This window comes from Contarinia nasturtii, unplaced genomic scaffold, assembly GCF_009176525.2.
Source record: "Contarinia nasturtii isolate CC-2019 unplaced genomic scaffold, AAFC_CNas_1.1 Cnas_scaffold_1879, whole genome shotgun sequence".
NCBI lineage: Eukaryota > Metazoa > Arthropoda > Insecta > Diptera > Cecidomyiidae > Contarinia > Contarinia nasturtii.
The window spans coordinates 1-9,511 of NW_022199209.1; the positions used below are offsets into that span (position 1 = coordinate 1).

At 33.6% G+C, this 9,511-nt stretch overlaps 2 protein-coding genes across 4 annotated transcripts; both read right to left on the reverse strand.

Moving 5' to 3' along the window:
* Positions 1-610: 610 nt before the first annotated feature.
* Positions 611-2,742, reverse strand: LOC116347412 (FGGY carbohydrate kinase domain-containing protein). The gene is made up of 5 exons (XM_031777989.1): positions 2,443-2,742; positions 1,657-2,374; positions 1,441-1,582; positions 1,149-1,374; positions 611-1,078 (listed from the first exon to the last, which is right to left on the reverse strand). The coding sequence occupies exons 1-5, from the start codon at positions 2,623-2,625 to the stop codon at positions 719-721; spliced, it is 1,629 nt and encodes a 542-aa protein (XP_031633849.1). The 5' UTR covers positions 2,626-2,742; the 3' UTR covers positions 611-718.
* Positions 2,743-3,204: 462 nt separating this feature from the next.
* LOC116347411 lies at positions 3,205-7,020 on the reverse strand. Of its 3 annotated transcripts, XM_031777988.1 has the most exons (5): positions 6,937-7,020; positions 6,626-6,866; positions 6,341-6,541; positions 5,994-6,127; positions 5,814-5,845 (listed from the first exon to the last, which is right to left on the reverse strand). In XM_031777988.1, the coding sequence occupies exons 1-3, from the start codon at positions 6,954-6,956 to the stop codon at positions 6,359-6,361; spliced, it is 444 nt and encodes a 147-aa protein (XP_031633848.1). In that variant the 5' UTR covers positions 6,957-7,020; the 3' UTR covers positions 5,814-5,845; positions 5,994-6,127; positions 6,341-6,358. The 3 variants fall into 3 exon arrangements, with proteins under 3 accessions (XP_031633846.1, XP_031633848.1, XP_031633847.1); XM_031777987.1 differs by having other exon boundaries at positions 5,994-6,541; XM_031777986.1 differs by lacking the exons at positions 6,341-6,541; positions 6,626-6,866; positions 6,937-7,020 and adding an exon at positions 3,205-5,709 and having other exon boundaries at positions 5,994-6,336.
* Positions 7,021-9,511: the final 2,491 nt, after the last annotated feature.

A 9,511-nucleotide genomic window follows, 5' to 3' on the forward strand; every position in this document is an offset into this window, starting at 1 on the left:
ACGCGACTCGATTTAAGAAGCGCCATCTCTTTCACGCCAGGTTCTAATATATTTTTTTCTTGCAAATAAAATTGCAAAATTGTATAAATTGAATAAGTTTTGCAATAATAATAACGAAAATAATTAATAGAATTTATAATAAATAAAAAAAATTGAAAAAAACACACAAATATTTTATATTATATGATATGGTTGTGGGTCTGTTTCACGTGGTACGTTGTACGTATAAGGCTTCATACAAGTTATGCCGATCGACAAATATTGCGCAGTCGTCCTCAAACATATTCCAGACATTGGTAATCGTGAAATGAACAAGTGGTTAGATGAAGAACTGACAAACGCTTGGACGGCAATCAAACCGATCATTCGCGAAAGTCGGAAGCACGGCCGTAAATCATATGGGATCGTAGTTTTCATATCAGAAGAAGACGCGGATGTCGCAATAAAAATACTCAACCAAATGTCGTATGGTCAGGCTTCATCGTTCGCCCATATCTATATGATACCGGTAAGCTGCACGCTCAGCGCGAATATACGAACAAATGGTGGGCCCAACAAGCTGGAACAAAAAAAAAGCAAGAATAGCTCATCCGAAGAAAGCGATTAGTCATAATATTTAAATTGATTTCAATCATTTTTATTTGACATTACTAATTAAAAATAAAACACATATACCGATTCAATATAGTAGATATTCCGAAAAGGGAATATTTCATAATTATAAGAGCATGATTTCTTTGTATTTCATTTGATCCGTAATCATTTGTCGGAAAATTTTGTATTTTCGTTCGTGATAATCACGAAGTGCTGGATTTGGCCAAACCACCTCACATCGACTGGCCATTTCTTTTGAGGCAACCTCAAGCGATGGGAACACTTTAGCCGCACACGCTGCCAACATTGCCGATCCAACAAGGACCATTTCACCTTCATCCGGTATCAATACGGGCATTACACACGCTTCTGCATGCGTTTCCACAAACAATTGATTCTTGCGCAATCCGCCACAGATTAATAGCGAATGAAATGGTTTGCGGCCGCTATCTTTTAATTGATCCAAAATGTGACGGGTACCATACTGAAACACATAGGTTTGATTTAGTAAAAAGGACTATCAATCGAAAAACAGAAAATGTTGAATGTCTCACAGAGAGTGCTTGAACAAATCCAAGATAGGTAAGTGCCAAATTATCAACGGTCGATGATATTGTTAGGCCGCAAATCATTCCTTTAATCGTTGGATCGCCCAATGGTGACCGATTCCCATGAAAATCGGGCCAAACATGAAAATCTTTTGTTAGATAATGAACACTGCTCAATTTCTGTGCTTCAGCCATCCGGACCAATTGTTGATTGAGATATTCGAAGACATGTCTAAAATTCACATAAAATGTTATGTTCAAAAAGTAAAATATAATAACAATAGTGTAGTGTATATACAATGTTCCAGCATTTTCCATTGCATCTTTATAGGATGGATGACTTTTAACAATATAGTCCAATAGAATGCCGGTTGCACTTTGGCCACCTTCATGTAAATAAAATCCAGGAAAAATTGCGTCTATGTATGGGCCCCAAATGCCTGAACAAAACAAAAAAAAAATCAAGTTAATCATTTGCAGCCGAAATATATTTTTAGTTCACACTTTTCCATACCACTAGGCCAAATGAGCTCTTTCTGTACAGACATGTGACAAGATGATGTACCACATATTAATGCCATTTTTGATGAGATTGCTTCATCAATACCATCTGCATGACATCCCAACAAGCATAAAGCACCCGCATGTGCATCAATCATGCTGCCGGCCACCGGTGTACCCACATTCAATCCCAAATCACGAGCAGCAGCTTCATTCAATCCATTACCGATTGTTGCACCGGGCGTTGTAACATTTCTGCCCAAAATTGCAAAATCATTTGCACACAACTCTTCGATTCCGAGTGTTTTGAAAAAATCTCGTGACCACGTCTGATTGAATCCATCATAATTCCATTTGCAAACAATTGAGCACAATGATCGTGTATCATCTCCCGTACATTTCCATGTGAGAAAATCGGGCAAATCAAATAGTTTTCCCAATTTTGACCAACATTTCTCATTTAAATTGCTTTTCAACCACATCACTTTCGGTATTTCCATTTCCAATGACACTTTGCCGCCCACACATTTCAAGAGCTCATGTTTGGTGGCATTTATTTGGTCGGCCTCTTTTTCAGCACGATGATCCATCCATAAAATGATATTTTGATTATTATCACCCGTTGTACTTACGGACAATGGTTTATCATTTTTATCAAGCGCAACCAACGAACAAGTGGCATCAAAACCAATTCCAGACACTTTTTCTTTTGGATAATTGCGAGTAACAATCTATTCGTATTGAGAAATGGATTTATTAATTAACTGAAACGACAGAGATAATTAATTCCAATGGACACCTGAACACATTCGCAAATTCCACTCCAAATGTCTTCGGATGACTGTTCATAGTGATCGGGAAGAGGATTCCATGTTTTTGTCTCTCTGACATGCACCTCATGTACGTGACCTGTTGAATCAATCAAAGCAGCACGACAACTGCCTGTACCGACATCAACACCAACAAAATACACTTTAGACATTTTCTTTTATTTTCAGTCAAATATCAATTATGCAAATTCTGACAAATGATTTAATGGAATTTTGGCCAGAATATGAACATTAGTACCGTAATGGTCAACGCAAATTGATTGAATATTTCCATATCAATTGACATAAACAAGTTCGGGTTTTGTTATTTTGATGTTTTTCAAATGAATAGCTACTGTGAGACCGTCAATAAGTGATCATCATCATTTCGATTTGATCATATATAATTTGATAAACGATGCTCATTTCAAACATAAAATCACGTTCTTTTGATTTATCGACGATAAACAAAATTCAATTCTAAGATATCGTTTGGTTTGAGAGCAGAAAACAGAGTTTTGTGAACACATTGAACCGGCATTACTGTAATGACCTTTGATAACTTTATTTATATACAGTGCAGTTTTTGGAGTCTTGAAGTATTTGTTGACGTTCATTCGTTAAATACTCCTGTATTCAAACGGAATTACTCCAATACATGCCCAATTTCAGTGTTTATTTCGTAATCATTTTTTTGTTGTTGACGTACAATTACATTCATATTGACGACCAATTATTATCAATGCGTTATCACCAGTTCAATATGTCATACGAATGCCAATAGTTTCTTTTCGCTTGTATTCGTTTTAATAAAGATGTCATGCATTTCTTTTCACTATTTTAAAAGTATTGAGACTTTTTTTAAATTAGGGATACTTGAATAGTTGAAGACAAAATGAAATGACATAACAAAATCTCATATTTATTTTCATACAATTTTAACAGTTTTCTTTAATCAAAATATTGCTTCTTTATCGATAAATGAGCTGTAAAAATGCCTTTTTCGGAACGGAGGAAAACTTTACATTGGGTATTAAAAACAAATTTATTAATTAAATATTAGTTACTAGGCTTTTTCATTTACGTATCTGAATCTAGTAAAGTAATTTGAATAATAAGCATTTTGTAGGATCCCTCCCATTACCTTCAAAAATAACCACTATCTTGTCATTCAATTCAACATTATTTGCCAATTGAAATGAATGATAATTAGAATTACAACAATAATAAGATATAACAATATCAACTTTCTCATACGCTTTGAAAGTGATGGAATCTTTAAATTTAATCACAATTTCTTTGTCTAATCTTTTTTTGTCTACTTTGGTAGTAAATGTTAGTGCGAGGTATTCTAAATTATGATTATTATTATTATACATTTTTACAGTCTTGTTTATCACCACTTCACTTATAAAATCTGTATCATAGATACCAAAAAGGATAAGTCCTTCCAAACTAATTCCGACGTTGCAGGTAAATCTGGTCTGTGCTGTCCTAGTACGGTTAATTTCAGTGTCCAATTCAGTAATCGTTCGATCACATTGAAGAGTAAGTGACGCTATTGATCGACGTGTTTGGTTAAATTTCTTTGGACTAAATTCGTTCAATTTACCAAATAGATAAAATAGTTCATTTGATTCATCTGGTGAGAAAAGTCCTTCGAATGTTTTATGTAATTTTGCAAATTCTTCGATTTTGATAAAAGAAAAACGAATTTGATATAGAGCATCGCCCAATTCAGCACGTAAATTGTCAATATTTCCATCGTCATTATTTTGAGCCTTACAGCAAGCCTTAGCCCACGAAATACATGCATCGAAGATTTTCATTTCTTCGCAGTCCAATGAATGCAGTTTTAAAATACTGATGAGTGTATTGCGATCACAGGTCATAAAATCGTCAGTTACAAAGACTTTCTTAGCATTCAAACTAATTGTCTGTTCACAAAATTCCCTAACGATTTCCAAATTGTGGAAAATGGCCAATTTATAGAATCGGCAAACATTTCCTACGGCTATTATGTCCAATAAAAACTTCTGACATTCCTTAACTAAATCGTCGACGAGTGATTGCTGTGCCAAATATAAAACATCCCCAATATTTTCGATTGACATAGTTAGTTCATCCAAATAGAAAAATTGTAAAAACTCTTCGAAAGCGGCTGATGATACACCGTCCACTGTAATAACATCTTTGTCTGGTAGTGAACCGTAGAACTGTGTTTCATATTTGGGGCTTAGTGCTGCCAAGACGCACCGGTGAGCATAAATCTTTTTCGAGTGCACGATGAATATAATATCTCCTGTTTCGTTTCTATCCAAATACAGTTTTTTCGATAGTTGTGCGACTATTGGATTCGAAAAGTACGCACAATCATTCCTTTTTATAACTGACTTATATCCAACGCAAGGAACCCGTGGCGTTTGAATAAATCGGTGTGATTTTTGATCTTTTACATTTGCAATTGAATAAAATATTTCATTGGTTTCATCTGGCAAGAAAAATCCTGGATACTTTCTATGTATATTGGTAAATTCTTCGATGGACATGGAACAAAATCGAATTTGATAAATAGCATCGCCCAATTCTGTGCGTAAATTTTCCGCTTTTGTATCGTCTTTATTCTTTTTTAAGCACGAGTTTCTTGCCCAAGCGATACATGCATCAAAAATTTTCATCTCTTTGTAATTCAACGAATTGATTTTCAAAATATGAATAAGAACCTCGTGAGTACAATTAATAAATGAATCAGTGATTGCCATGGTTTCAATGCTTATTTCTTTCTTGCATATTTCCTTTAGATTGATTAGTTCGTATGTAATAGCCATCCGATAGATAAAGTGCAGATTCGTCTTATTCATTCGAAATAAAAGAATTTTTTCAAATAAGTCTGCAAAGTCATCGGCAAATGATTGTTTTAACAACTTCAGAACCGGTTCAATACTTATTTCGTTCACAGTAAATTTATTGCAATAGAAAAACTTCAAAAAATTGTCGAAATCTGTTGCCGTTACATCTGCCACCTTAATATTGTCTTCGTATGCAAAAATACCGTAAAATTGATCTTTATGTTTGGAACTTAGCGCAGCTAAAATGCATCGATGAGCATAAATTATCTCTGAATTTACGTTAAATGAGACGTCTCCAGTTTTATTTCTATCGATGTGCAATTTCTTCAATGATTGTTTAAAGAGTCGGTTCTTACGGAGACTTTTATCAACATTTTGTGACGTTGAATTGGATGAGCCCATTTTATTCTAAAAATATGAATTTTAAAACATTTCAATTAACAGTTTAATTGATGATTTAGTTGAATTTAAATGTGGATAAATAAACTATGATAAAATAAACACAAACGTACCAGTTACAGTAATCTGAATTTCTATTGACTTTCTTCGTTGTTGAAAGCGGCAAAATAAACAAAAAAAGATCACAATCGAAATAAATGAAACTGAATCAATTGATTGTATGAATATTGTATAATCTATTACACTAGAGTAAAAAGGCACAATTTTTTATTATGAATCGTAAAATTGCTTACTTTTTTATGAAAAGTATTTCAATGCGTCAAATTTTCCTCATTTATCCACTTTTTCATTTGTTTTCTTTCTGATTTTGTTTTTTTACTCATTAGTGATGTCACTTTGACAACCGTTGTACTGCCTTGCTTTAACCCTATTAAAAAGAGTAACTTTTATAGGAATGATCGCCAGTGTAGAAACCATTGCTTATGAAAATGTCACAAGAAAAGTATTGTCAATTGTCGAGCGCTCATAATAATAAATTTGAATTTTGGTTTTACTCTTAAATTTGTTGTTTTTCATCAATTTCTTTTATTTAACATTTAAAATTAAAACTTATAAACTGCTTAAAATCGAATGTTATTACCAAAAAGGTGTAAAACAACTATCGTGTAACTGTTGAAATTTCCATAACATTTTTGACTAGTTTATTTCTTTGATTGGCCGATACGATTGTGGCCACTTGTTGATCCAAATACTTCTTTTGGAATTCGACAATGAATTTGTTGCACTGCATAATTGTAGCACCATTGTACAGAATGCGATATTTGACGATATGTTCACCCAGCTGGAAATCGAAACAAACAAAAAATTCATTATTTTTTCATATGAGCAGTGTGAGTGCATTTAGAAAGTATAGAAAGATCCTTACAACTGATGTCATTGGCAGTATACTGGTTACAAATCGATGAATTCTATGTTTAACACGAATGATTGCAATCCTTGTCTGATCGTTACAGTATTTGCACTTCAATCCAAATCGTATTGATGCCGCTCCCAAGTCACCGTAGTATTTTAACACCGACTTTGCTATGGACGAATAAAGTGCGCTATCTGAAAATGAAACACTGCCGGTAACTGATGTTTGCGGCTCAATTTTGACCACCACATATCTGCATAAAAAAACACATTTAATCGTAAAACACTTGCTCTCACAATTAAAAATATGAATAATGTCAATACCTGTATTTTACTCGAACCATTGTTTATTTGTTTGCAATTTGCTTAAATGTAGCGTGCACGTTGTTTAGTTTATTTTGGAAATATTTCAAATGTCATCATCATTGACAATTCACAAGCCATTGTGAACTAACCACACACATCGTGTGTGGGGAATTTGGTGAAATTTGTGAAACGACTTCTTACTTTCTGATGTTGTTTTGGATTTATCGAGGAATATTTATGATATTTCAATTGGAATGATTTTACTTTTTCGTATTGCAATGGGTCAAAATTTACGACCTCTCAAAAACATGTTATCTGGACGTTTCTGAGGTCAGAGAACCCGAATCAGGCCGTTGTGAGCATGGTTGTTGTGGGTCTGTTCCACGTGGTACGTTGTACGTTATCTTAAAATTTGTTAACACGACAACTCCCCCCCCCCCCAAAAAAAAGTTATTTAATATCTGACTGTACAGGATGATTGGGGGTCGCGAGGAATAGGAATCATAAGACTTAAACACTTAAAAATATCTATTGGAGGGTTTTTTGGCACGAGAAAACCGAATTCGGATCAAACAATTATGTTCTACAAAGTTGTTCAGAATGATGAGAGGAATTTTTTGGGTCAGCTGCCCTTCAACTCCCCTCACCCCCTAGGGGGTCAGGGGTCATAACCCCTTAACCCCTGATTTTTTTTACCTGAAACTCAAAAATTCGGCTTCAGCATGCCAAAAAATCTTTAGAAAATGTTTTTTCCAGATGCCCTCCGAGACAATATTGGAGGTAAGTTTTCAATTTTTGGCTCAAAAACGAATATTTTGTATGAGAGGTACTCTTAATTTTGATTGAAATTTCTCCAAACCCTCCGAATGTTATTTTTTTTGTGAAAAAATAACCTGTGCAAAGTTTTACGCCATTAAAGTAGCATACAGACATACAAAAATCCAATTTTTTTGTGACTTTAGTTATGAGAAGAGTGTTTCAAAAATAATTTTTATGGCAAAATTAACGTCAGACATATTTTTTATAGTGTTTTGTTAGAAAATAGAATACTTTCAAATGTCGTACAAATGGGTTCATCATGAAAGTGTGAAAAATCTTTTCTCGGGTACTTGTGCTATTAAATTAAAGAATATTTCAATGCCAAGAACATATTTTTTGGTCTCGAACTTTATGCAACAAATATTATTTTGCACTTGCTTTATAAAATTCGCAACTACCAATGTGCCGAAAAGTTCGTTTTACTCCCGTAGGACTCTTTATTTTTTTTTTTTTTTTCAGTCAAACATTTTCAGTCAAACATTTTCAAATTTTTTTCAATTTCATAATGAATATTTTAGGAACATTTTCACATTTTGAAGACTCGCACAGCGTTGAATAAAATTGAATCAGATATTCAATAGAAAGGGCTTGATGACGAATTTCATCACTTACAAGATCACCTCTTTCTCGTATTTAACGCGGCGAATCTTTCAAAGGCGTTTCAATTTACCAACTGAAATAATATAGTACATCGAAACTATAGCGAAAAAAATTGAAAACAAAAACCGAGAAAACTTACAAGAGTAAAATCTCCGTAATTGAGTTATCATGAAATTTTCTGATTTTGTTCAGAATAAACCATGAAATCGTGAATCAAATATGTTGAAAATTATAAACGCATAAAAAGGTGTCACACAACGTGTATGATTTTTTGTAAGTATTATTCAAATCAAATTTTTAAGATTCAAATAAATGATTTATTTGATTTGAAAGCATCATCTCAATTCATGATTTATAGAAATAATTCGTTGATTTGTCAAATTCAATCTCAAATCTAATAACCCTGATCGGGACGAATATGAAAAATTGTAATGAAAAAAAAAATAATAATTCCTCGGGTAGGTTTAAACAAATCCCAAATTGTTTTACTAATCTACTAAATGAAAATATTCATGGAAAATGTATTCATTTTTTGTTCTAATACCTAATGTATCTTACATTGATATAGAAAAAGTGCTGAACGTTTTAAGTATGAAGCGATTATGAGGAGCTTATCTTTTCTCGTAAACGGAACAATGGAAGGATTTGCAAAAGAAAATAATACTCTATTATTATCAAATACTTCGAAAAACGGTTCGAACTAATCTGAGTAACGTAAAAGATTCAAATTCTCTTTTACCTTGAAACAAACGCCGCCAAATTTTGTTATCATCATATTCGTGCATAATCAAAGTTCGTTGAATCGAAAACAGTTATGAAATTATGCGGTGTAATTAATTGGCGACATGCAAATAACTGTTATATTTTATATACTATAATAGCTCCTACTTGATACGCACTTCCCTGAAAATGTAACACATGCGTTGCCAGCCCAAGAAATCTTGGAGCCAGTCCAAAACGCATATGTTGACGCTTTCATCGAAAATCTCGTATCTCCCAGGAGGGTGGAATGGGCCATCTCATCTTTTGGCCCATTCAAATCGCCAGGCCTAGACGAGATATACCCAGTGCTTTTACAAAAAACATGGGATATTATCGGAGATATAATTGTATCCATATACAAGTCCTCGATACTTCTGGGATACGTCCCCAGCTCATGGCAAAATGTAAAAGT

Excerpts from the sequence above, each read along its gene's own strand:
- LOC116347412 (XM_031777989.1), bottom strand. The coding sequence starts at position 2,625 with ATGTCTAAAGTGTATTTTGTTGGTGTTGATGTCGGTACAGGCAGTTGT. Across the intron at positions 1,375-1,440 it reads ATGGAAAATGCTGGAACATT|ACATGTCTTCGAATATCTCA; the intron begins GTATATACACTA and ends TGTGAATTTTAG. Across the intron at positions 1,079-1,148 it reads GATTTGTTCAAGCACTCTCT|TATGGTACCCGTCACATTTT; the intron begins GTGAGACATTCA and ends TATGTGTTTCAG.
- LOC116347411 (XM_031777986.1), bottom strand. The coding sequence starts at position 5,703 with ATGGGCTCATCCAATTCAACGTCACAAAATGTTGATAAAAGTCTCCGT.